Here is a 27,990-nt window from a genome sequence, read left to right as displayed (position 1 = left end):
CTGGCTACAGAAATTCCTCATCTCTTTTCTAAAGGGGCATCCTTCCACTCTGAGGTTGCGCCCTCTGGTACTAGACCCACTCCTCACCACCACAGGAAACATCCTCTCCACATCCACTCTATCCAAGCCTTTCAACATAGGTTTCAGTGAGATTCCCCCTTCATTCTTCTAAACTCCAGTGAGTACAGGCCCAGAGCCATCAAACTTTCCTGGAATCATTCTCGTGAATCTGCTCTGGGCCCGACCCTCTCCAACACCAGCATGTTTTTCTTAAATTAAGGGACAAAACTGCTCACAATACTCCAAGAGCAATCTGACCAGTTCCTTATAAAGCCTCAGCGTTACATCCTTGCTTTTATATCCTAGTCCTCTGGAAATAACTGCTAGCCCTTTCCATTTGCCTTCCTTACCACCGACACAACCTGCAAGTGAAGTCCTCTGATTTTTGGGTTTTTTTTTCCCCTGTTGAGAACCAGCTGGTTCTGTCACAGGATCAGCTCTCTCCACCATCGAGGACATGCACAAGAGGCGACGTCTCGGGGAGGGGGCACCCGTCATTAGGATCCCCAGCGTCCAAGCCACACTCTCTTCTCCATGTTTCAACAACAGCTTCTGTCGGGTGTTTGCATCGACCTGAAAACCCCTAACAGCACCTCAGTCTACATCTCTGTGTCTTCCGAACTCGTCAAGACTATCATGCAAGTTATGTACAATTTATTGGTATTGGGATTGGTTTACTTGTACCAAGATACGGTGAAAATCTCGTATACTGTTCATAGAGATCAATCATCTCACAGAGCATTGAGTTAGAGTGAAGTAAAACACTAACAACGCAGAATAAAAGGGCATAGAATATTAGAGCATGGTACAGGCCCTTCAGCCCACAATGCTGTGCCAACCTTTAATTTGAGGATCAACCTAACCCTTCTCTCCGATAAGGTGTAAATGCTACCAAAAAAGTGCAGTGCAGGAAAACAACAAACTGCAAGATTAGAACAGTTTATAATTTATGTCAGTTTATCTCTGCAATCTACTGAGCCGTGGCTGGACAAAAAACTGTTCTAATTTCATCAGTTCCCCGGGTACAATCCCGCCGCTGTCTGTTAGGAGTTTGTATGTTCTCCCATGACGATGTGGGTTTCCCTGCAGGTCCCTCCCACAGTCCAAAGACATACCGGTTGGTAGGTTAACTGTCCCCTGATTAGGCTGGGGTTAAATCGAAGGTTGCTGGGTGACGTGGCTCGAAGGGCAGGAAGTGCCTGTTTTATGCTGTGTCCCAATAAATAAATAATTTGAACGAGCTGACTTTCCCCTGCTGTACTGTCTCTGACCACCAGGTGGTGGTCTTGCACCACAGATGGGGTCTGATAGAGGCCGAATGCAATCTCCACCCAGGCAACACAGCAGGGAGCCACTCATTCAACACATCTCCTCGATGGAGTACTGGTGTTACTTCTCCTGTTTTCCGTAACTGTCTGCACTTTATTCTGCATGGTCCTATTTTCTGCTGTACTACCTCGACATACTAGCAAAGCACACAAAATGCTGGATGAACTCAGCAGGCCAAAAAAGTACAGTTGACGTTTCGGGCCAAGACCCTTTGGCAGGACTGGAGAAAAAAGCTGAGGAGTAGATTTAAAAGGTGAGGAGAAGGGAAAGAGAAACATTAGGTGATAGGTGAAACTTAGGGGGGGAGGGATGAAGTAAAGAGCTGGGAAGTTGATTGGTGAGATGAGGTGAGAGAGGGAAAAGGGGATGGGCAATGAAGAGGGGAGGCGGAAATGGGGGCGATTACCGGAAGTTGGAGAAATCGATATTCATGCCATCAGGTTGGAGGCTAACCAGATGAACACAAGGTGTTCTTCTTCCAACGTGAGTGTGGCCACATCACGACAGTAGAGGAGACCATGGATGGAAATATGGAAATGGGGAGGGGAAGTGGAATTAAAATGGGTGGTCACCGGGAGATCCCACTTGTTCTGGCGTAGATGCTCGGCTAAGCGGTCTCGCGATCTACGTCGGGTCTCACTGATGCATAGGAGGCCACGCTGAACACAGTAAATGACCCCAACAGACTCACAGGTGAAGTGTCGGCTCAGCTGTAAGGACTGTTTGGGGCCCTAAACGGTAGTGAGGGGCAGGTGTAGCACTTGCTCCATTTGAAAGGGTCAGTGCCAGGAGCGAGATCAGTGGGGAGGGATGAACGGACAAGGGAGTCTTGCAGGGAGCGATCCCTGTGGAAAGCAGAAAGTGGTGGAGGGAGTGAAAGATGTGTTTGGTGGTGGGATCCTGTTGGAAATGGCGGGAGTTTCAGAGCATTAAGGAGTCTCGACTTGCTGATCTGTATGGACAACATACAAAACAAACATTATCACTGTACCTTGGTACTTGTGAGAATGATAAACCAAACGCATAGTCAGATCCCAGATCGTCCGTATCCAGGGCAAAGGACTGACCCTCTCGCTCAGCTGTAAAAGTTGTCCCATCCATTGGGGTCTTGACCCGAAACGCCGGCTGTACCTCTTCCTAGAGGTGCTGCCTGGCCTGCTGCGTTCACCGGCAACTTTGATGTGTGTTGCTTTAAATTCCAGCATCTGTAGATTTCCTCGTGTTTCCATCCACCTTTTAGCTGCTCCCCACTTCCCAGTTCTGTTCCTGCCCCCCATGACTCCTTGATACCTGTCATGCTCTGTACTCCGCAATGGGAGCCTCCGCCGTTCCTGGAGTCGGGAATTCTTGGTGAAGGACCGTCATCACAACTATGTTGTAAAGGGTTTCTTCTTTTATGTTACTGCAAAGGCTCATAAAATGGCTTCTTTGTTATGTTAGAATAAAAATGGCTTTTCATGTGCGGCGAGTCAAGGGGGTCGAAGGGGTCGAGGGGGTCGAAGGGGACCCTGTTAATTCAGCTCCAACTGTTGTGCATGAAGTGGCTGAGCTCTGATAAGTTTGGCACCTTTTACTTTCCCTATCTGTATCTCTATTAATTACACGGTTCCAGTAAGATTTATAAAGTGTAATCTGTAAATCGGACTTCGTGTGCTGTCTGATATTTGATGTGTGAGTTTGTACCCGGTGGCATTACACAGCAACGATGCACCCGTGAGACAAGGTTTGGTGGGCGGACGGGGTTTCCCCTGGATAAACACGAGCTGATAGACCTGAGCGTTACGTTGTGAATGGCCAACCCCTCCTTCTGAGACAGTGTCTCCCCCTGGTCCTGGCACCGTCCCTCTGCCCATGCTGCCTGGCTGTGTGTGAAGTCTGGATGAAGGGTCCCCACGTGAAACTTCAACAATCCATTCCCTCACCCACCCACACACCACCTCTCCCACCCCCACCCCGTGACCACCTCTCCCACCCCCACCCCCTCTCCCACAGATGCTGCCCGGATTGCTGAGCTCCCCCAGCACCTGATGTGTAGTTATGGAATCCAGGATCTGCAGTCTCTTGTGTCTCTGTAAAACTCTGTACATTTCAGTAAGTCCCTTTTATTCTTTACTAGTCCATTCTAAACAAGCCCAGGTCACAGATTCCCTCCATCGGTCCCAGCCTGACTAATAAGCATCCAAACTCAGTACTCAGTACAGACACAACTGCTCGTCAGCTGAAGTCCTGGACGTTCGGCCGTAAGACTTGGGGACAGAATTAAACCACCATTCAATCATGGCTGATTCCCTGCCTTCTCCCCGTAACAGGACGGCTGACTCACCTCTTTCAGCATGATGGGGTGGGCTCTCGTCCGCAGGAAGTGGATGATCTGTAGAGGGGGGCAGAGCAGAGAGTGAGGCTCGGACAGGGCTCGGACGGGGATGGTGATCACTGCCGTTAACAGTGGTGGGTGGGGGATGAGAGGCTGCAGGAACAGACTCCCAGCATGAGATGAAGGAGGGGGAGTCGGCAGCCAGACTGGGATGGAAATACTCACACACAGACCAGCTGGGTCAAATGGAAGTGCAGAAACAGTCCCTTTGGCCCATCTAGACCATGCCAACTATCACCATTTACAATAATTCCATGTTACTCTCCTGACATTCGCACCAAATCCCCCCTCCCCATCGGGTTCAACCCCTCACCCACTCACCAGGAGCAATTACCCCTCTCCACTGTTTCAGGGAGAGTGTACAGAGAGCAGCGCACGTCAGGATCAAAATGGGTCTCTGGCACCGCAAGGGGGAAGGAGGGTGGGGTAAGAGGATGGAGAGGGGAGTGGAGTGGGTGAAGGACAGAACCCCAAACTGTCTTGCACTCTGACCAGGGAGCTCTGCTGTGCTCTCCTCACCCCAGACTCCCCCACACTCAGACGTGAGGGTTACCTTCTGGTTGCTCTGGGGGGCTCCCTCACACTGTCCTCTCCCCAGACTCCCTCGTGAGGACAGAACACCAGGCTCCCTCACACTCTGCCCTCTGCCAGCTCCCCAACGGGGGGGAGCTCCCTCACACTGTCCTCTCCCCAGACTCCCTCGTGAGGACAGAACACCAGGCTCCCTCACACTCTGCCCTCTGCCAGCTCCCTGACTGGGGGGGGGGGGAGCTCCCGCACACTGTCCTCTCCCCAGACTCCGTCACACTCTGCCCGCTGCCAGCTCCCCAACGGGGGGGCGGCTCCCTCACATTCTGCCCTCTGCCAGCTCCCTGACCTGGGGGGGGGGGCTCCCTCACACTCTGCCCTCTGCCAGCTCCCTGACGTCATACCTGACGGGGGGCTCCCTCACACTCTGCACCCTGCCAGCTCCCCAACGGGGGGGGGGGGCTCCCTCACATTCTGCCCTCTGCCAGCTCCCTGACGTCGTACCTGACGGGGGGCTCCCTCACACTCTGCCCCCTGCCAGCTCCCCAACAGGGGGGGGGCTCCCTCACATTCTGCCCTCTGCCAGCTCCCCGACGTCGTACCTGACAGGGGGCTCCCTCACACTCTGCCCTCTGCGAGCACCCTGACGTCGTACCTGACTGGGGGCTCCCTCACACTCTGCCCTCTGCCAGCTCCCCGACGGGAGGTGGGGGGGGGCTCCCTCACACTCTGCCCTCTGCCAGCTCCCTGACCTGGGGGGTGGGGGGGGCTCCCTCACATTCTGCCCTCTGCCAGCTCCCTGACCTGGGGGGGGGGGGCTCCCTCACACTCTGCCCTCTGCCAGCTCCCTGACGTCATACCTGACGGGGGGCTCCCTCACACTCCGCCCCCTGCCAGCTCCCCAACGGGGGGGGGGCTCCCTCACATTCTGCCCTCTGCCAGCTCCCTGACGTCGTACCTGACGGGGGGCTCCCTCACACTCTGCCCCCTGCCAGCTCCCCAACAGGGGGGGGGCTCCCTCACATTCTGCCCTCTGCCAGCTCCCCGACGTCGTACCTGACAGGGGGCTCCCTCACACTCTGCCCTCTGCGAGCTCCCTGACGTCGTACCTGACTGGGGGCTCCCTCACACTCTGCCCTCTGCCAGCTCCCCGACGGGAGGTGGGGGGGGCTCCCTCACATTCTGCCCTCTGCCAGCTCCCTGACCTGGGGGGTGGGGGGGGCTCCCTCACACTCTGCCCTCTGCCAGCTCCCTGACGTCATACCTGACAGGGGGCTCCTTCACACTCTGCCCTCTGCGAGCTCCCTGACGTCGTACCTGACTGGGGGCTCCTTCACACTCTGCCCTCTGCCAGCTCCCTGACGTCGTACCTGACAGGGGGCTCCCTCACACTCTGCCCTCTGCCAGCTCCCTGACGTCATACCTGACAGGGGGCTCCTTCACACTCTGCCCTCTGCCAGCTCCCCGACGGGAGGTGGGGGGGGGCTCCCTCACATTCTGCCCTCTGCCAGCTCCCTGACCGGGGGGGGGGGGGACTCCCTCACACTCTGCCCTCTGCCAGCTCCCTGACGTCATACCTGACAGGGGGCTCCTTCACACTCTGCCCTCTGCCAGCTCCCCGACGGGAGGTGGGGGGGGGGGCTCCCTCACATTCTGCCCTCTGCCATCTCCCTGACGGGGGGGGGGGCTCCCTCACACTCTGCCCTCTGCCAGCTCCCTGACGTCATACCTGACGGGGGGCTCCCTCACACTCCGCCCCCTGCCAGCTCCCCAACGGGGGGGGGGGGGGGCTCCCTCACATTCTGCCCTCTGCCAGCTCCCTGACGTCGTACCTGACGGGGGGCTCCCTCACACTCTGCCCCCTGCCAGCTCCCCAACAGGGGGGGGGCTCCCTCACATTCTGCCCTCTGCCAGCTCCCCGACGTCGTACCTGACAGGGGGCTCCCTCACACTCTGCCCTCTGCGAGCTCCCTGACGTCGTACCTGCCTGGGGGCTCCCTCACACTCTGCCCTCTGCCAGCTCCCCGACGGGAGGTGGGGGGGGCTCCCTCACATTCTGCCCTCTGCCAGCTCCCTGACCTGGGGGGTGGGGGGGGCTCCCTCACACTCTGCCCTCTGCGAGCTCCCTGACGTCGTACCTGACTGGGGGCTCCTTCACACTCTGCCCTCTGCCAGCTCCCTGACGTCGTACCTGACAGGGGGCTCCCTCACACTCTGCCCTCTGCCAGCTCCCTGACGTCATACCTGACAGGGGGCTCCTTCACACTCTGCCCTCTGCCAGCTCCCCGACGGGAGGTGGGGGAGGGGCTCCCTCACATTCTGCCCTCTGCCAGCTCCCTGACCGGGGGGGGGGGGGGACTCCCTCACACTCTGCCCTCTGCCAGCTCCCTGACGTCATACCTGACAGGGGGCTCCTTCACACTCTGCCCTCTGCCACTCCCCGACGGGAGGTGGGGGGGGGGCTCCCTCACATTCTGCCCTCTGCCATCTCCCTGACGGGGGGGGGGGCTCCCTCACACTCTGCCCTCTGCCAGCTCCCTGACGTCATACCTGACGGGGGGCTCCCTCACACTCTGCCCCCTGCCAGCTCCCCAACGGGGGGGGGGGCTCCCTCACATTCTGCCCTCTGCCAGCTCCCCGACGTCGTACCTGACAGGGGGCTCCCTCACACTCTGTCCTCTGCGAGCTCCCTGACGTCGTACCTGACTGGGGGCTCCCTCACACTCGGCCCTCTGCCAGCTCCCCGACGGGAGGTGGGGGGGGGGCTCCCTCACACTCTGCCCTCTGCCAGCTCCCTGACGTCGTACCTGACGGGGGGCTCCCTCACACTCTGCCCCCTGCCAGCTCCCCAACAGGGGGGGGCTCCCTCACATTCTGCCCTCTGCCAGCTCCCCGATGTCGTACCTGACAGGGGGCTCCTTCACACTCTGCCCTCTGCCAGCTCCCCGACGGGAGGTGGGGGGGGGGCTCCCTCACATTCTGCCCTCTGCCATCTCCCTGACCGGGGGGGGGGGGGCTCCCTCACACTCTGCCCTCTGCCAGCTCCCTGACGTCATACCTGACGGGGGGCTCCCTCACACTCTGCCCCCTGCCAGCTCCCCAATGGGGGGGGGGGCTCCCTCACATTCTGCCCTCTGCCAGCTCCCCGACGTCGTACCTGACAGGGGGCTCCCTCACACTCTGTCCTCTGCGAGCTCCCTGACGTCGTACCTGACTGGGGGCTCCCTCACACTCGGCCCTCTGCCAGCTCCCCGACGGGAGGTGGGGGGGGGGCTCCCTCACACTCTGCCCTCTGCCAGCTCCCTGACGTCGTACCTGACGGGGGGCTCCCTCACACTCTGCCCCCTGCCAGCTCCCCAACAGGGGGGGGCTCCCTCACATTCTGCCCTCTGCCAGCTCCCCGACGTCGTACCTGACAGGGGGTTCCCTCACACTCTGCCCTCTGCGAGCTCCCTGACGTCGTACCTGACTGGGGGCTCCCTCACACTCTGCCCTCTGCCAGCTCCCTGACCAGGGAGGGGGGGGCTCCGTCACACTCTGCCCTCTGCCAGCTCCCCAACGGGAGGTTGGGGGGGGGGGCTCCCTCACATTCTGCCCTCTGCCAGCTCCCTGACCGGGGGGGGGGGGGGCTCCCTCACACTCTGCCCTCTGCCAGCTCCCTGACCCGGGGGGGGGGGCTCCCTCACACTCTGCCCTCTGCCAGCTCCCTGACGTCATACCTGACAGGGGGCTCCTTCACACTCTGCCCTCTGCCAGCTCCCCGACGGGAGGTGGGGGGGGCTCCCTCACATTCTGCCCTCTGCCAGCTCCCTGACCTGGGGGGGGGGGGGCTCCCTCACACTCTGCCCTCTGCCAGCTCCCTGACATCATACCTGACAGGGGGCTCCTTCACACTCTGCCCTCTGCCAGCTCCCCGACGGGAGGTGGGGGGGGGGCTCCCTCACATTCTGCCCTCTGCCATCTCCCTGACCGGGGGGGGGGCCTCCCTCACACTCTGCCCTCTGCCAGCTCCCTGACCGGGGGGGGGGCTCCCTCACACTCTGCCCTCTGCCAGCTCCCCGACGGGAGGTTGGGGGGGGGGCTCCCTCACACTCTGCCCTCTGCCAGCTCCCCGACGGGAGGTGGGGGGGGGCTCCCTCACATTCTGCCCTCTGCCAGCTCCCTGACCTGGGGGGGGGGGCTCCCTCACACTCTGCCCTCTGCCAGCTCCCTGATGTCATACCTGACAGGGGGCTCCTTCACACTCTGCCCTCTGCCAGCTCCCCAACGGGAGGTGGGGGGGGGGGCTCCCTCACATTCTGCCCTCTGCCAGCTCCCTGACCTGGGGGGGGGGGCTCCCTCACACTCTGCCCTCTGCCAGCTCCCCGACGGGAGGTGGGGGGGGGCTCCCTCACACTCTGCCCTCTGCCAGCTCCCTGACGTCTTACCTGACGGGGGGCTCCCTCACACTCTGCCCCCTGCCAGCTCCCCAACAGGGGGGGGCTCCCTCACATTCTGCCCTCTGCCAGCTCCCCGACGTCGTACCTGACAGGGGGTTCCCTCACACTCTGCCCTCTGCGAGCTCCCTGACGTCGTACCTGACTGGGGGCTCCCTCACACTCTGCCCTCTGCCAGCTCCCCGACGGGAGGTTGGGGGGGGGGCTCCCTCACATTCTGCCCTCTGCCAGCTCCCTGACCGGGGGGGGGGGCTCCCTCACACTCTGCCCTCTGCCAGCTCCCTGACCGGGGGGGGGGGGGGCTCCCTCACACTCTGCCCTCTGCCAGCTCCCTGATGTCATACCTGACAGGGGGCTCCTTCACACTCTGCCCTCTGCCAGCTCCCCGACGGGAGGTGGGGGGGGGGCTCCCTCACATTCTGCCCTCTGCCAGCTCCCTGACCTGGGGGGGGTGCTCCCTCACACTCTGCCCTCTGCCAGCTCCCCGACGGGAGGTGGGGGGGGGCTCCCTCACACTCTGCCCTCTGCCAGCTCCCTGACGTCTTACCTGACGGGGGGCTCCCTCACACTCTGCCCCCTGCCAGCTCCCCAACAGGGGGGGGCTCCCTCACATTCTGCCCTCTGCCAGCTCCCCGACGTCGTACCTGACAGGGGGTTCCCTCACACTCTGCCCTCTGCGAGCTCCCTGACGTCGTACCTGACTGGGGGCTCCCTCACACTCTGCCCTCTGCCAGCTCCCCGACGGGAGGTTGGGGGGGGGGCTCCCTCACATTCTGCCCTCTGCCAGCTCCCTGACCGGGGGGGGGGGGGCTCCCTCACACTCTGCCCTCTGCCAGCTCCCTGACCGGGGGGGGGGGGGGGCTCCCTCACACTCTGCCCTCTGCCAGCTCTCCGACGTCGTACCTGCTCGGCGGTGATGCCATTGGCGATGGACTGCTGCACACTCTCTCGGGTCAGCTGGGCCACCACCAGGTTGGGGAATCGGTAAAGCATCTCGGAGAAGAGCGCAATGAGAGCCAACTGCAACTCAGAGTCTGCAACAGAGGGCAGCACACGGACTCAGTGTAACACGCAACACGCAACGTGTCAACGTCTCGCCACCAAATCCCGAGCTCACCGGGGCAGTTCATGGACAGCAAGGCTGTGAAAGTGGGGGGAACTGGGGGAGAACGGTGAAGTGAGGCAAGGGGGGGGGAAGGAAGCTGACAGAGGGGGAGGGAAAAGAGAGACAGAGAGAGGGAGAGGATAGAGCTGAAGATGGTGCTGACAATCATCGGCGGCTCTCTGTGGGTGCAGGTATGCCCTCAGGAAGAGGAATCTCAGGGTAGTATGTGCTGATGTACGTGTAACACTGGTAACAACATTTACTTTGAAGAGGAAGGGGTGAGGGAGAGTGAGTAAGGGGCATGGCGAGAGGGAGCAGCAGAAATGTGAGGATGGGGAAGGAGATGCAGCTGAAGAGAGCTGGGGGAGAGGGAGAGGTGGGTGTACGTGTATAACATTTATTTATTTGGAGATACAGTGTGCAACAGGTTCTTCCACCCAACAAGTCACATCGCCCAGTAACCCGCCAATTTAACCCTAGCGAGGCTCTGGTGGACTTAAACTAGATACGAGGGGGGATGGGAACCAGAGTGTAGGAACAGATGTAGGGAAGAAGGAAGAAAAAGAAAATAGTAAAGTTGTTTGCACCATTAGTGATAAACAGAGAGCGAGAGGTGGAAAATTTCTTAAGTGCATTTATTTTAATGCTAGGAGCATTATAAGAAAGGTGGATGAGCTTAAAGCATAGACTGGTACCTGGAAGTATGATGTGGTAGCTATTAGTGAAACATGGTTACAGGAGGGGTGTGATTGGCAATTAAATATTCCTGGATTTCATTGCTTCAGGTGTGATAGAATCAGAGGGGTAAGACCGGGAGGTGTTGCATTGCTTGTCAGAGAAAATATTACAGCGGTGCTCTGGCAGGATAGATTAGAGGGCTCATCTAGGGAGACTATTTGGGTGGAATTGAGGAATGGGAAAGCTGTAGTAACTCTTATGGGGGTGTATTATAGACCACCAAATGGGGAGCAAGAATTGGAGGAGCAAATTTGTAAGGAGATAGCAGATATTTGTAGTAAGCACAAAGTTGTAATTGTGGGAGAGTTTAATTTTTCACGCATAGACTGGGAAGCCAATACTGTAAAAGGGCTGGATGGTGTGGAGTTTGTAAAATGTGTGCAGGATAGTGTTTTGCAGCAGTACATAGAGGTACTAACTAGAGAAGGGGTGGTGTTGGATCTCCTGTTATGGAATGAGATAGGTCAGGTGACGGAGGTATGTGTTGGGGAGCACTTCGGGTCCAGTGATCACAATGCCATTAGTTTCAATATAATTATGGAGAAGGATAGGGCTGGACCCAGGGTTGAGATTTTTGATTGGAGAAAGGCTAACTTTGAGGAGATGTGAAAGGATTTAAGAGGAGTGGACTGGGACAATTTGTTTTATGGGAAGAATGTAATAGAGAAATGGAGGTTATTTAAAGGTGAAATTTGGAGAGTACAGAATCTTTATGTTCCTGTTAGATTGAAAGGAAAGGTTAAAAGTTTGAGAGAGCCATGGTTTTCAAGGGATATTGGAAACTTGGTTCGGAAAAAGAGAGGTATCTACAATAAATATAAGCAGCATGGAGTAAATGAGGTGCTCGAGGAATATAAAGAATGTAAAAAGAATCTTAAGAAAGAAGTTAGAAAAGCTAAAAGAAGATACGAGGCTGCTTTGGCAAGTAAGGTGAAAATAAATCCCAAGGGTTTCTACCGTTATATTAATAGCAAAAGGATAGTGAGGGATAAAATTGGTCCCTTAGAGAATCAGAGTGGACAGCTATGTGTGGAGCCAAAAGAGATGGGGGAGATTCTGAACAATTTCTTTTCTTCGGTATTCACTAAGGAGAAGGACATTGAATTGTGTAAGATAAGGGAAACAGGTAGGGAAGTTATGGAAACTATGATGATTAAAGAAGAGGAAGTTCTAGAGCTTTTAAGGAATATAAGTGGGTAAGTCTCTGGGTCCTGACAGGATATTCCCTAGGACCTTGAGGGAAGTTAGTGTGGAAATAGCAGGGGCTCTGACAGAAATATTTCAAATGTCATTAGAAATGGGGATGGTGCCAGAGGATTGGCGTACAACTCATGTTGTTCCATTGTTTAAAAAGGGTTCTAAAGTAAACCTAGCAATTATCAGCCTGCGAGTTTGACGTCAGTGGTGGGTAAATTAATGGAAAGTATTCTTAGAGATGGTATATATAATTATTTGGATAGACAGGGTCTGATTAGGAACAGTTAACATGGATTTGTGCGTGGAAGGTTCTGTTTGACAAATCTTATTGAATTTTTTGAAGAGGTTACCAGGAAAGTTGACAAGGGTAAAGAGGTGGATGTTGTCTATATGGACTTCAGTAAGGCCTTTGACAGGTCCCACATGAAAAGTTGGTTAGGAAGGCTCAATCGTTGGGTATTAATATTGAAGTAGTAAAATGGATTCAGCAGTGGCTGGATGGGAGACGCCAGAGAGTAGTGGTGGATAACTGTGTGGTAGATTGGAGGCCGGTGACTAGTGGTGTGCCTCAGGGATCTGTACTGGGTCCAATGTTGTTTGTTATATACATTAATGATTTGGATGAGTAAGAATGGTGTCGGTGGTTACAACGGGACATTGACAGGGTGCAGGACTGGGCTGAGAAGGGTGTCGGTCGGTGGTTACAACGGGACATTGACAGGATGCAAGACTGGGCTGAGAAGGGTGTTGGTTGGTGGTTACAACGGGACATTGACAGGATGCAGGACTGGGCTGAGAACGTCGGTAGTTACAATGGGACATTGACGGGATGCAGGACTGGGCTGAGAACGTCGGTGGTTACAATGGGACATTGACGGGATGCAGGACTGGGCTGAGAAGGGTGTTGGTTGGTGGTTACAATGGGACATTGACAGGATGCAGGACTGGGCTGAGAACGTTGTCGGTGGTTACAACGGGACATTGACAGGATGCAGGACTGGGCTGAGAACGGTGTCGGTGGTTACAACGGGACATTGACAGGGTGCAGGACTGGGCTGAGAACGTCGTCGGTGGTTACAACGGGACATTGACGGGATGCAGGACTGGGCTGAGAACGTCGGTAGTTACAATGGGACATTGACGGGATGCAGGACTGGGCTGAGAAGGGTGTCGGTGGTTACAACGGGACATTGACAGGATGCAGGACTGGGCTGAGAAGGGTGTTGGTTGGTGGTTACAATGGGACATTGACAGGATGCAGGACTGGGCTGAGAACGTTGTCGGTGGTTACAACGGGACATTGACAGGATGCAGGACTGGGCTGAGAAGGGTGTCGGTCGGTAGTTACAACGGGACATTGACGGGATGCAGGACTGGGCTGAGAACGGTGTCGGTGGTTACAACGGGACATTGACAGAGTGCAGGTCTGGGCTGAGAACGTCGTCGGTGGTTACAACGGGACATTGACAGGATGCAGGACTGGGCTGAGAAGGGTGTTGGTTACAACGGGACATTGACGGGATGCAGGACTGGGCTTAGAAGGGTGTCGGTGGTTATAATGGGACATTGACAGGATGCAGGACTGGGCTGAGAACGGTGTCTGTGGTTACAACGGGACATTGACAGGATGCAGGACTGGGCTGAGAACGTTGTCGGTGGTTACAACGGGACATTGACAGGATGCAGGACTGGGCTGAGAACGTCGTCGGTGGTTACAATGGGACATTGACAGGATGCAGGACTGGGCTGAGAAGGGTGTCGGTCGGTAGTTACAACGGGACATTGACGGGATGCAGGACTGGGCTGAGAACGTCGTCGGTGGTTACAACGGGATATTGACGGGATGCAGGACTGGGCTGAGAAGGGTGTCGTTGGTTACAACGGGACATTGACAGGATGCAGGACTGGGCTGAGAACGGTGTCGGTCGGTGGTTACAACGGGACATTGACAGGGTGAAGGACTGGGCTGAGAACGTCGGTAGTTACAACGGGAGATTGACAGGGTGCAGGACTGGGCTGAGAAGGGTGTCGGTGGTTACAATGGGACATTGACAGGATGCAGGACTGGGCTGAGAAGGGTGTCGGTCGGTGGTTACAACGGGACATTGACAGGATGCAGGACTGGGCTGAGAAGGGTGTTGGTTGGTGGTTACAACGGGACATTGACAGGATGCAGGACTGGGCTGAGAAGGGTGTTGGTTACAACGGGACATTGACAGGGTGCAGGACTGGGCTGAGAACGGTGTCGGTGGTTACAACGGAACATTGACAGGATGCAGGACTGGGCTGAGAAGGGTGTTGGTTGGTGGTTACAACGGGACATTGACAGGATGCAGGACTGGGCTGAGAAGGGTGTTGGTTACAACGGGACATTGACAGGATGCAGGACTGGGCTGAGAAGGGTGTTGGTTGGTGGTTACAATGGGACATTGACAGGATGCAGGACTGGGCTGAGAACGGTGTCGGTGGTTACAACGGGACATTGACAGGGTGCAGGACTGGGCTGAGAAGGGTGTTGGTTACAACGGGACATTGACAGGATGCAGGACTGGGCTGAGAAGGGTGTCGGTGGTTACAACGGGACATTGACAGGGTGCAGGACTGGGCTGAGAAGGGTGTTGGTTGGTGGTTACAATGGGACATTGACAGGATGCAGGACTGGGCTGAGAAGGGTGTTGGTTGGTGGTTACAACGGGACATTGACAGGGTGCAGGACTGGGCTGAGAAGGGTGTTGGTTACAATGGGACATTGACAGGATGCAGGACTGGGCTGAGAACGGTGTCGGTGGTTACAACGGGACATTGACAGGATGCAGGACTGGGCTGAGAACGGTGTCGGTGGTTACAACGGGACATTGACAGGATGCAGGACTGGGCTGAGAAGGGTGTCGGTCAGTAGTTACAATGGGACATTGACAGGGTGCAGGACTGGGCTGAGAACGGTGTCGGTGGTTACAACGGGACATTGACAGGATGCAGGACTGGGCTGAGAACGGTGTCGGTGGTTACAATGGGACATTGACAGGGTGCAGGCCTGGGCTGAGAAGGGTGTTGGTTACAACGGGACATTGACAGGGTGCAGGACTGGGCTGAGAAGGGTTTCGGTCGGTGGTTACAACGGGACATTGACAGGATGCAGGACTGGGCTGAGAACGTTGTCGGTGGTTACAACGGGACATTGACAGGATGCAGGACTGGGCTGAGAAGGGTTTCGGTCGGTGGTTACAATGGGACATTGACAGGATGCAGGACTGGGCTGAGAAGGGTGTCGGTCGGTAGTTACAACGGGACATTGACAGGATGCAGGACTGGGCTGAGAAGGGTGTTGGTCGGTAGTTACAACGGGACATTGACAGGATGCAGGACTGGGCTGAGAAGGGTTTCGGTCGGTGGTTACAATGGGACATTGACAGGATGCAGGACTGGGCTGAGAAGGGTGTCGGTCGGTAGTTACAACGGGACATTGACAGGATGCAGGACTGGGCTGAGAAGGGTGTTGGTCGGTAGTTACAACGGGACATTGACAGGATGCAGGACTGGGCTGAGAAGGGTGTTGGTTATAATGGGACATTGACAGGGTGCAGGACGCGGCTGAGAAGGGTGTCGGTTGGTGGTTACAACGGGACATTGACAGGGTGCAGGACTGGGCTGAGAAGGGTTTCGGTCGGTGGTTACAACGGGACATTGACAGGATGCAGGACTGGGCTGAGAAGGGTGTCGGTCGGTAGTTACAACGGGACATTGACAGGATGCAGGACTGGGCTGAGAACGGTGTCGGTGGTTACAACGGGACATTGACAGGGTGCAGGACTGGGCTGAGAAGGGTGTCGGTCGGTGGTTACAACGGGACATTGACAGGATGCAGGACTGGGCTGAGAAGGGTGTCGGTCGGTGGTTACAACGGGACATTGACAGGATGCAGGACTGGGCTGAGAAGGGTGTCGGTCGGTGGTTACAACGGGACATTGACAGGGTGCAGGACTGGGCTGAGAAGGGTGTCGGTCGGTGGTTACAACGGGACATTGACAGGGTGCAGGTCTGGGCTGAGAAGGGTGTCGGTGGTTACAACGGGACATTGACAGGATGCAGGACTGGGCTGAGAAGGGTGTCGGTGGTTACAACGGGACATTGACAGGATGCAGGACTGGGCTGAGAACGGTGTCGGTGGTTACAACGGGACATTGACAGGGTGCAGGACTGGGCTGAGAAGGGTGTCGGTCGGTGGTTACAACGGGACATTGACAGGATGCAGGACTGGGCTGAGAACGGTGTCGGTGGTTACAACGGGACATTGACAGGGTGCAGGAATGGGCTGAGAACGTCGGTAGTTACAACGGGAGATTGACAGGGTGCAGGACTGGGCTGAGAACGGTGTCGGTGGTTACAACGGGACATTGACAGGGTGAAGGACTGGGCTGAGAACGTCGGTAGTTACAACGGGAGATTGACAGGGTGCAGGACTGGGCTGAGAAGGGTGTCGGTCGGTGGTTACAACGGGACATTGACAGGATGCAGGACTGGGCTGAGAAGGGTGTCGGTCGGTGGTTACAACGGGACATTGACAGGATGCAGGACTGGGCTGAGAAGGGTGTCGGTCGGTGGTTACAACGGGACATTGACAGGGTGCAGGACTGGGCTGAGAACGTCGTCGGTGGTTACAACGGGACATTGACAGGATGCAGGACTGGGCTGAGAAGGGTGTCGGTCGGTAGTTACAACGGGACATTGACAGGATGCAGGACTGGGCTGAGAAGGGTGTCGGTCGGTGGTTACAACGGGACATTGACAGGGTGCAGGTCTGGGCTGAGAAGGGTGTTGGTTGGTGGTTACAATGGGACATTGACAGGATGCAGGACTGGGCTGAGAACGTCGTCGGTGGTTACAACGGGACATTGACAGGATGCAGGACTGGGCTGAGAAGGGTGTCGGTGGTTACAATGGGACATTGACAGGATGCAGGACTGGGCTGAGAAGGGTGTCGGTCGGTGGTTACAACGGGACATTGACAGGATGCAGGACTGGGCTGAGAAGGGTGTCGGTGGTTACAACGGGACATTGACAGGATGCAGGACTGGGCTGAGAACGGTGTCGGTCGGTGGTTACAACGGGACATTGACAGGGTGAAGGACTGGGCTGAGAACGTCGGTAGTTACAACGGGAGATTGACAGGATGCAGGACTGGGCTGAGAAGGGTGTCGGTCGGTGGTTACAACGGGACATTGACAGGGTGAAGGACTGGGCTGAGAACGTCGGTAGTTACAACGGGAGATTGACAGGGTGCAGGACTGGGCTGAGAAGGGTGTCGGTGGTTACAATGGGACATTGACAGGATGCAGGACTGGGCTGAGAAGGGTGTCGGTCGGTGGTTACAACGGGACATTGACAGGGTGCAGGACTGGGCTGAGAAGGGTGTTGGTTGGTGGTTACAACGGGACATTGACAGGATGCAGGACTGGGCTGAGAAGGGTGTTGGTTGGTGGTTACAACGGGACATTGACAGGGTGCAGGACTGGGCTGAGAACGGTGTCGGTGGTTACAACGGGACATTGACAGGATGCAGGACTGGGCTGAGAAGGGTGTCGGTCGGTGGTTACAACGGGACATTGACAGGGTGCAGGACTGGGCTGAGAAGGGTTTCGGTCGGTGGTTACAACGGGACATTGACAGGATGCAGGACTGGGCTGAGAACGTCGTCGGTGGTTACAACGGGACATTGACAGGATGCAGGACTGGGCTGAGAACGTCGTCGGTGGTTACAACGGGACATTGACAGGATGCAGGACTGGGCTGAGAACGGTGTCTGTGGTTACAACGGGACATTGACAGGATGCAGGACTGGGCTGAGAACGTCATCGGTGGTTACAACGGGACATTGACAGGATGCAGGACTGGGCTGAGAACGGTGTCTGTGGTTACAACGGGACATTGACAGGGTGCAGGACTGGGCTGAGAAGGGTGTCGGTGGTTACAACGGGACATTGACAGGGTGCAGGACTGGGCTGAGAAGGGTGACGGTCGGTGGTTACAACGGGACATTGACGGGATGCAGGACTGGGCTGAGAAGGGGGTCGGTGGTTACAACGGGACATTGACAGGGTGCAGGACTGGGCTGAGAAGGGTGTCGGTCGGTAGTTACAACGGGACATTGACAGGATGCAGGACTGGGCTGAGAAGGGTGTCGGTCGGTAGTTACAACGGGACATTGACAGGATGCAGGACTGGGCTGAGAAGGGTGTCGGTGGTTACAACGGGACATTGACAGGATGCAGGACTGGGCTGAGAAGGGGTGTTGGTTACAACGGGACATTGACAGGATGCAGGACTGGGCTGAGAAGGGTGTCGGTCGGTAGTTACAACGGGACATTGACAGGATGCAGGACTGGGCTGAGAAGGGTGTCGGTGGTTACAACGAGACATTGACAGGATGCAGGACTGGGCTGAGAAGGGTGTTGGTGGTTACAACGGGACATTGACAGGATGCAGGACTGGGCTGAGAACGTCGTCGGTGGTTACAACGGGACATTGACAGGATGCAGGACTGGGCTGAGAACGTCGTCGGTGGTTACAACGGGACATTGACAGGATGCAGGACTGGGCTGAGAACGTCGTCGGTGGTTACAACGGGACATTGACAGGATGCAGGACTGGGCTGAGAAGGGTGTCGGTCGGTGGTTACAACGGGACATTGACAGGATGCAGGACTGGGCTGAGAACGGTGTCGGTGGTTACAACGGGACATTGACAGGATGCAGGACTGGGCTGAGAACGGTGTCGGTGGTTACAACGGGACATTGACGGGATGCAGGACTGGGCTGAGAAGGGTGTCGGTCAGTAGTTACAACGGGACATTGACAGGATGCAGGACTGGGCTGAGAACGGTGTCGGTCGGTGGTTACAATGGGACATTGACAGGGTGCAGGACTGGGCTGAGAACGGTGTAGGTCAGTGGTTACAACGGGACATTGACAGGATGCAGGACTGGGCTGAGAAGGGTGATGGTCGGTGGTTACAACGGGACATTGACAGGATGCAGGACTGGGCTGAGAAGGGTGTTGGTTACAACGGGACATTGACAGGATGCAGGACTGGGCTGAGAAGGGTTTCGGTCGGTGGTTACAACGGGACATTGACAGGGTGCAGGATTGGGCTGAGAAGGGTTTCGGTGGTTACAATGGGACATTGACAGGATGCAGGACTGGGCTGAGAAGGGTGTCGGTGGTTACAACGGGACATTGACAGGATGCAGGACTGGGCTGAGAACGGTGTCGGTGGTTACAACGGGACATTGACAGGATGCAGGACTGGGCTGAGAACGTCGTCGGTGGTTACAACGGGACATTGACAGGATGCAGGACTGGGCTGAGAACGGTGTCGGTGGTTATAATGGGACATTGACAGGATGCAGGACTGGGCTGAGAAGGGTGTCGGTCGGTGGTTACAACGGGACATTGACAGGATGCAGGATTGGGCTGAGAAGGGTGATGGTCGGTGGTTACAACGGGACATTGACAGGATGCAGGACTGGGCTGAGAAGGGTGTTGGTTACAACGGGACATTGACAGGATGCAGGACTGGGCTGAGAAGGGTTTCGGTCGGTGGTTACAACGGGACATTGACAGGGTGCAGGACTGGGCTGAGAAGGGTGTTGGTGGCTACAACGGGACATTGACAGGGTGCAGGACTGGGCTGAGAAGGGTGTCGGTGGTTACAACGGGACATTGACAGGATGCAGGACTGGGCTGAGAACGGTGTCGGTGGTTACAACGGGACATTGACAGGATGCAGGACTGGGCTGAGAAGGGTGTCGGTCGGTGGTTACAACGGGACATTGACAGGATGCAGGACTGGGCTGAGAAGTGTGACGGTCGGTGGTTACAATGGGACATTGACAGGGTGCAGGACTGGGCTGAGAACGGTGTCGGTGGTTACAACGGGACATTGACAGGATGCAGGACTGGGCTGAGAAGGGTTTCGGTCGGTGGTTACAACGGGACATGACAGGATGCAGGACTGGGCTGAGAAGGGTTTCGGTGGTTACAACGGGACATGACAGGATGCAGGACTGGGCTGAGAAGGGTGTCGGTGGTTATAATGGGACATTGACGGGATGCAGGACTGGGCTGAGAACGGTGTCGGTGGTTACAACGGGAGATTGACAGGGTGCAGGACTGGGCTGAGAACGGTGTCGGTGGTTACAACGGGACATTGACAGGATGCAGGACTGGGCTGAGAAGGGTTTCGGTCGGTGGTTACAACGGGACATTGACAGGGTGCAGGACTGGGCTGAGAAGGGTGTCGGTGGTTACAACGGGACATGACAGGATGCAGGACTGGGCTGAGAAGGGTTTCGGTCGGTGGTTACAACGGGACATGACAGGATGCAGGACTGGGCTGAGAAGGGTGTCGGTGGTTACAATGGGACATTGACAGGGTGCAGGACTGGGCTGAGAAGGGTGTCGGTCGGTGGTTACAACGGGACATTGACAGGATGCAGGACTGGGCTGAGAAGTGTGACGGTCGGTGGTTACAATGGGACATTGACAGGGTGCAGGACTGGGCTGAGAACGGTGTCGGTGGTTACAACGGGACATTGACAGGGTGCAGGAATGGGCTGAGAAGGGTGTCGTTGGTTACAACGGGACATTTGACAGGATGCAGGACTGGGCTGAGAACGTCGATGGTTACAATGGGACATTGACAGGATGCAGGACTGGGCTGAGAACGGTGTCTGTGGTTACAACGGGACATTGACAGGGTGCAGGACTGGGCTGAGAAGGGTGTCGGTGGTTACAACGGGACATTGACAGGGTGCAGGACTGGGCTGAGAAGGGTGACGGTCGGTGGTTACAACGGGACATTGACGGGATGCAGGACTGGGCTGAGAAGGGGGTCGGTGGTTACAACGGGACATTGACAGGGTGCAGGACTGGGCTGAGAAGGGTGTCGGTCGGTAGTTACAACGGGACATTGACAGGATGCAGGACTGGGCTGAGAAGGGTGTCGGTCGGTAGTTACAACGGGACATTGACAGGATGCAGGACTGGGCTGAGAAGGGTGTCGGTGGTTACAACGGGACATTGACAGGATGCAGGACTGGGCTGAGAAGGGTGTTGGTTACAACGGGACATTGACAGGATGCAGGACTGGGCTGAGAAGGGTGTCGGTCGGTAGTTACAACGGGACATTGACAGGATGCAGGACTGGGCTGAGAAGGGTGTCGGTGGTTACAACGAGACATTGACAGGATGCAGGACTGGGCTGAGAAGGGTGTTGGTGGTTACAACGGGACATTGACAGGATGCAGGACTGGGCTGAGAACGTCGTCGGTGGTTACAACGGGACATTGACAGGATGCAGGACTGGGCTGAGAACGTCGTCGGTGGTTACAACGGGACATTGACAGGATGCAGGACTGGGCTGAGAACGTCGTCGGTGGTTACAACGGGACATTGACAGGATGCAGGACTGGGCTGAGAAGGGTGTCGGTCGGTGGTTACAACGGGACATTGACAGGATGCAGGACTGGGCTGAGAACGGTGTCGGTGGTTACAACGGGACATTGACAGGATGCAGGACTGGGCTGAGAACGGTGTCGGTGGTTACAACGGGACATTGACGGGATGCAGGACTGGGCTGAGAAGGGTGTCGGTCAGTAGTTACAACGGGACATTGACAGGATGCAGGACTGGGCTGAGAACGGTGTCGGTCGGTGGTTACAATGGGACATTGACAGGGTGCAGGACTGGGCTGAGAACGGTGTAGGTCAGTGGTTACAACGGGACATTGACAGGATGCAGGACTGGGCTGAGAAGGGTGATGGTCGGTGGTTACAACGGGACATTGACAGGATGCAGGACTGGGCTGAGAAGGGTGTTGGTTACAACGGGACATTGACAGGATGCAGGACTGGGCTGAGAAGGGTTTCGGTCGGTGGTTACAACGGGACATTGACAGGGTGCAGGATTGGGCTGAGAAGGGTTTCGGTGGTTACAATGGGACATTGACAGGATGCAGGACTGGGCTGAGAAGGGTGTCGGTGGTTACAACGGGACATTGACAGGATGCAGGACTGGGCTGAGAACGGTGTCGGTGGTTACAACGGGACATTGACAGGATGCAGGACTGGGCTGAGAACGTCGTCGGTGGTTACAACGGGACATTGACAGGATGCAGGACTGGGCTGAGAACGGTGTCGGTGGTTATAATGGGACATTGACAGGATGCAGGACTGGGCTGAGAAGGGTGTCGGTCGGTGGTTACAACGGGACATTGACAGGATGCAGGATTGGGCTGAGAAGGGTGATGGTCGGTGGTTACAACGGGACATTGACAGGATGCAGGACTGGGCTGAGAAGGGTGTTGGTTACAACGGGACATTGACAGGATGCAGGACTGGGCTGAGAAGGGTTTCGGTCGGTGGTTACAACGGGACATTGACAGGGTGCAGGACTGGGCTGAGAAGGGTGTTGGTGGCTACAACGGGACATTGACAGGGTGCAGGACTGGGCTGAGAAGGGTGTCGGTGGTTACAACGGGACATTGACAGGATGCAGGACTGGGCTGAGAACGGTGTCGGTGGTTACAACGGGACATTGACAGGATGCAGGACTGGGCTGAGAAGGGTGTCGGTCGGTGGTTACAACGGGACATTGACAGGATGCAGGACTGGGCTGAGAAGTGTGACGGTCGGTGGTTACAATGGGACATTGACAGGGTGCAGGACTGGGCTGAGAACGGTGTCGGTGGTTACAACGGGACATTGACAGGATGCAGGACTGGGCTGAGAAGGGTTTCGGTCGGTGGTTACAACGGGACATGACAGGATGCAGGACTGGGCTGAGAAGGGTTTCGGTGGTTACAACGGGACATGACAGGATGCAGGACTGGGCTGAGAAGGGTGTCGGTGGTTATAATGGGACATTGACGGGATGCAGGACTGGGCTGAGAACGGTGTCGGTGGTTACAACGGGAGATTGACAGGGTGCAGGACTGGGCTGAGAACGGTGTCGGTGGTTACAACGGGACATTGACAGGATGCAGGACTGGGCTGAGAAGGGTTTCGGTCGGTGGTTACAACGGGACATTGACAGGGTGCAGGACTGGGCTGAGAAGGGTGTCGGTGGTTACAACGGGACATGACAGGATGCAGGACTGGGCTGAGAAGGGTTTCGGTCGGTGGTTACAACGGGACATGACAGGATGCAGGACTGGGCTGAGAAGGGTGTCGGTGGTTACAATGGGACATTGACAGGGTGCAGGACTGGGCTGAGAAGGGTGTCGGTCGGTGGTTACAACGGGACATTGACAGGATGCAGGACTGGGCTGAGAAGTGTGACGGTCGGTGGTTACAATGGGACATTGACAGGGTGCAGGACTGGGCTGAGAACGGTGTCGGTGGTTACAACGGGACATTGACAGGGTGCAGGAATGGGCTGAGAAGGGTGTCGTTGGTTACAACGGGACATTTGACAGGATGCAGGACTGGGCTGAGAACGTCGATGGTTACAATGGGACATTGACAGCATGCAGGACTGGGCTGAGAACGGTGTTGGTGGTTACAATGGGACATTGACACGGTGCAGGACTGGGCTGAGAACGTCGATGGTTACAACGGGACATTGACAGGGTGCAGGACTGGGCTGAGAACGTCGATGGTTACAATGGGACATTGACAGGGTGCAGGACTGGGCTGAGAACGTCGATGGTTACAATGGGACATTGACAGGATGCAGGACTGGGCTGAGAACGTCGATGGTTACAACGGGACATTGACAGGGTGCAGGACTGGGCTGAGAAGTGGCAGATGTAGTTCAAGCTGAAAAGTGTGAAGTGGAAGGTCGAATTTGAACCGCGCGCGGGGTTAACGGCAGGATTCTTATCAGTCTGGAGGTACAGAGGGACCATGACCATGGATCCCTTGACGCTGGCGGAAGTTAACAGGATGGATAAGAAGGCATGTGGTGTGCTGTCCTTCATAAGTCAGGGACTGGATTGTAGAGCCATGACATAGTGCTTTAAACCCTGGTTAGGCCACACTTACAACACTGTGTTCAGTTCTGGTCCCCTCATTATCGGAAGGACATGGAAGCTTTAGAGAGGGTGCAGAGAAGTTTTACCAGGATGCTGTCTGGTTTGGAGACTGCCTTATGAGGAAAGGTTGAGCGAGCTAGGACTTTTCTCTTCGGAGCGAAGAAGGGTGAGAGCTGATTTGATAGAGGTGTACAAGATGAGAAGAGGTATTGATGGAGTGGACAGTCAGCATCCTTTCTCCAGGGTGGATAGAGCTAATGGGGAGAGGGCAGGATTTTAAGCTGACTGGAGCAAAGTATAGTGGGGATACCAGAGGTAGGCTTTTTTCCTTTTACACACAGAGAGATAGGTGGCCTGAAACGTACAGCTTGGTGTGGTGGTGGAGGCAGATACTTTGGGCACATTTCAGAAACTCTTAGATTGGCACAAGGATGAAAGAAAAATGGTGTGGGGGGGGTTGGTTGTGCTATGTGGGAAGGAAATATTAGATTAGTCTTGGAGTTGGTTAAAAGGTCAGCACAGCATTGTGGGCTGAAGGGCTTGTATCGTATTGTTCAAACACAAGAGTATTGTGTCAAAGGACCATGTTATTCCATACACAGAACAGTGCTGTTTATGTGGACAATATACTGCTGTACACGCAACAGTGCTGTGTCTGCAGACAGTACAATCCTGCACGCAGAACAGCTCTGTGTTTAAAGCAACAGAATAATCCTGTATGCGGAACGGTACTGTGTCGACAGACAGTATAATACTGTACACACAGGACAGTCCAGTGTCTGCGCACAGGATAATCCTGTATGCGGAACGGTACTGTGTCGACAGACAGTATAATACTGTACACACAGGACAATCCAGTGTCTGCGCACAGGATAATCCTGTATGCGGAACAGTACTGTGTCGACAGACAGTATAATACTGTACACACAGGACAGTCCAGTGTCTGCGCACAGGATAATCCTGTACGAGAAACAGCTCTGTGTCCACGGGCCAAACTTAGGGGACATCCTCTGCGTCACAAACTCCCCACGAGTTCCCAGGACGGGCGGACAGACTCCTACCGGTGTAGGCGTAGATCCTGTAGTTGGTCTCCATGACGATGTAGCCCTGACGATGCATGTCAATCGCGCTGCCTGACACACCCAATGCCAGGTTAATGGCCAGCCGTGTGGGATAAAACCTCCGGGATTTACGCTGGAGTGAGAGAGGCAGCCGCAGAGGTAGGGGTAGGGAAGACAGAGTAGGGGGTGGAGAGAGTGTGTGGGAGGAAAGAGAGAGACAGAGAGAGGGGGGAGAGAGAGGAAGGAAAGAGTGAGGGAGGAGAGAGAGATTGTGGGGAGGAGGAGGGTGAGAGGAGAGGAGGAGGGTGGGAGAGAGGAGAGGAGGGTGGGAGAGAGGGAGAGTGGGAGAGTGGGAGAGTGGGAGAGTGGGAGAGTGGGAGAGTGGGAGAGTGGGAGAGTGGGAGAGTGGGAGAGAGGGAGAGAGGGAGAGAGGGAGAGAGGGAGAGAGGGAGAGAGGGAGAGAGGGAGAGAGGGAGAGAGGGAGAGAGGGAGAGTGGGAGAGTGGGAGAGAGGGAGAGTGGGAGAGAGGGAGAGAGGGACAGTGGGAGAGAGAGGGACAGTGGGAGAGAGAGGGAGAGTGGGCAGTAGAGTTGGAGGGGAGAGACAGCAAGAGGGAGAGATCTTCAATCAGCCTTTGGTCTTTTCAGCAGTTCCAACCCCAGCATTTACATATTTACACACTGTTTTCGACATGGCAGACCATTCCAAAGCAACCCACAAAGGGACAATCAAATGGAAGTCAAAGTAGATGGATTAACATTCAGAAACCCGGTCAGTGAGGCAGCTTTCAGTGTGGGGGAGTGTGAGAGGGGTATGTAGGTGGCTGGAGTGCCTCACTGTAGCTATCAGTGGGTGAGGTGCCTCCAGGCAGCCCACTCCCATCTTCCCATCCAGCAGTGACAGTCAATGAAACAGACCCTTCAGCCCAACTGGCCCATGCTCACCAAGATGCTTGTCTAGGATAATCCTTTTGGCCCATATCCCTCCGAAACCTTTTCTATCCTTGTCCTTTAAGCGTTATGAGATAGAGGTTCAGTGCACTTTAGGGAAACATTTAACCCATGATACCTGTACCATGGAACAGATGTCACTGTTAATCAACGATAAACACGTATACAGCTAAACAAAACGTCGTTCCACTGGGACCAAGCTGCACAAAATGGTACAGTGAATTCCAGTTCACTGGGCCAAAGGTTAATCGGAGCAAGAGGCGGCAGCTTATTTCTGACAATGCTTAAAGAACAAAATCTAATCAAGAATATATTTCCTTCGTTTATTTGAGACACTGCAGTTGGTGAACAGTTTCTAATTAGCATCAGTTGTGTTAGACACTGCACCCTACTTAGAGTGAAGACCTACTTCGAGCAGAGTTTTTAAATAGCATCATTTGCTTCTGTTTGTGTTCAAAAGGCAGTGATTATTGTCTCTGATAGTTGGCAAGAAATAAGGAGGAAGACAATTCGAAACCGTTTTGCTCACTGAAGTTTCAAGCACTCAGGCTCAGAAACTGCTGGGAGTGAAAATCGAACTATTTCACTACTTCAACAAGTTAAGATTTACAAAGAATTTGAAGGTATCACCAATAAGACCATAAAACCTAGGAGCAGAATTAGGCCATTCAGCCCATTGAGTCTGCTCTGCCATTCCATCATGGCTGATCCCGGATCCCACTCAACCCCACACACCTGCCTTATCGCCATATCCTTTGATGCCCTGAACCACCAGGAAACGATCAACTTCCACCTTAAATATTCCCACAGACACGGCCACCACTGCAGTCTGTGGCAGAGCATTCCACAGATTCACTACTCTCTGGCTAAAAACAATTCCTCTTTACCTCTGTTCTAAGGTGTCTCCCCTCAATTTTGAGACTGTGCTCTCTAGTTCTGGATACCCCCACCATAGGATATATCCTCTCCATATCCACCCTATCCAGTCCTTTCAACATTCAGTAGGTCTCAATGAGTTCCCCCCTCCCCACGCATTCTTCTAATTTCCAGTGAGTACAGGCCCAAACACTCCTCATATGCTAACCCCTTTATTGCCAGAATCATCCTTGTGAACCTCCTTTGGACTCTCTCCAATGACAACACATCTGTTCTGAGTATGGGGCCCAAAACTGTTGACAATACCCAAAGTTCAGCCTGACTAGTGTCTTACGAAGGCTCAACATTATCTCCTTGCTTTCATATTCTATTCCCCTTGAAATAAATGCCAACATTGCATTTGCCTTCTTTACCACAGACTCAACCTGTAAATTACAGGTGTCCCCTGCTTTTCGAACATTCACTTTACGAAACCTCGCTGTTACGAAAGACCTACATTAGTTACCTGTTTTCACTAACAGAAGGTGTTTTCACTGTTACGAAAAAAGGCAGCGCGTGCCCCGAGCAGCCAAACTCCTCCCCCAGAACGGCATTCTAGCCGGCATTGCTTAAGCACGTGCCTGTGAGCAGCCGTTAGCAAGATGAGTTCTAAGGTATCGGAAAAGCCTCAAAGAGCTCGTAAGGGTGTTACACTTAGCGGAAAACTAGACATAATTAAGCATTTTGATCATGGTAAACGAAGTAAGGACAAAATGAGTTTGGCTTATGGAAATTGACGAAGATGACGTTGAAGAGGTTTTGGCATCCCATGACCAAGAACTGATAGATGAAGAGCCGACGCAATTGGAAGAGGAAAGGATAATAATCGAAACCGAATGCAGTAGCGAACGGACCGAAAGTGAAGTTGTCCAGGAACTGAATGTGAAGCAACAGCATGAGATTTTCGCTGCAATGATTGCAGAAAAGTACAACTTTAATTTCGAAAGGGTACGCAAATTTAGGGCATATTTGCAAGATGGTTTGAGTGCTTACAAAGAACTGTATGATAAAAAATGCACGAGGCTAAGCAGTCAAGCATACTGTCGTTTTTTAAGCCTTCCACATCAGCCACAGTAGACGCCGAACCTCGATCTTCAACATCGAGGCAGGCAGACATAGAAGAAGATGATCTGCCTGCCCTGATGGAAACAGACGACAATGAGATGACACCCCAGTGTCCCACCACCCCAACCCCCAGGCTGCGGACCGATACATTGCCGCGAAGAATGCAGCGGTAGCCGGGACACACCCAGCACATCTTTAAGAA

The 27,990-nt window shown here is 55.3% G+C and overlaps 1 protein-coding gene across 1 annotated transcript in view; it reads right to left on the bottom strand.

Annotated features, from left to right (window-relative positions):
• gtf2h4 (general transcription factor IIH, polypeptide 4) overlaps nucleotides 1-27,990 on the bottom strand; it is a 141,790-nt gene that overhangs the window by 4,354 nt on the left and 109,446 nt on the right. The window contains exons 11-13 of the mRNA XM_063048137.1: nucleotides 24,859-24,991; nucleotides 9,631-9,761; nucleotides 3,713-3,760 (exon numbers count right to left, since the gene is read on the bottom strand). Coding sequence (XP_062904207.1) covers nucleotides 3,713-3,760; nucleotides 9,631-9,761; nucleotides 24,859-24,991 — 312 coding nt within the window. The remainder of the gene's footprint in view (nucleotides 1-3,712; nucleotides 3,761-9,630; nucleotides 9,762-24,858; nucleotides 24,992-27,990) is intronic.

This window comes from Mobula hypostoma, chromosome 5 (genome assembly GCF_963921235.1).
Source record: "Mobula hypostoma chromosome 5, sMobHyp1.1, whole genome shotgun sequence".
Taxonomy (NCBI): domain Eukaryota; kingdom Metazoa; phylum Chordata; class Chondrichthyes; order Myliobatiformes; family Myliobatidae; genus Mobula; species Mobula hypostoma.
The sequence above is the reverse complement of the archived record's forward strand: the minus strand, read 5'-3'. Positions and strand labels throughout refer to the sequence as shown.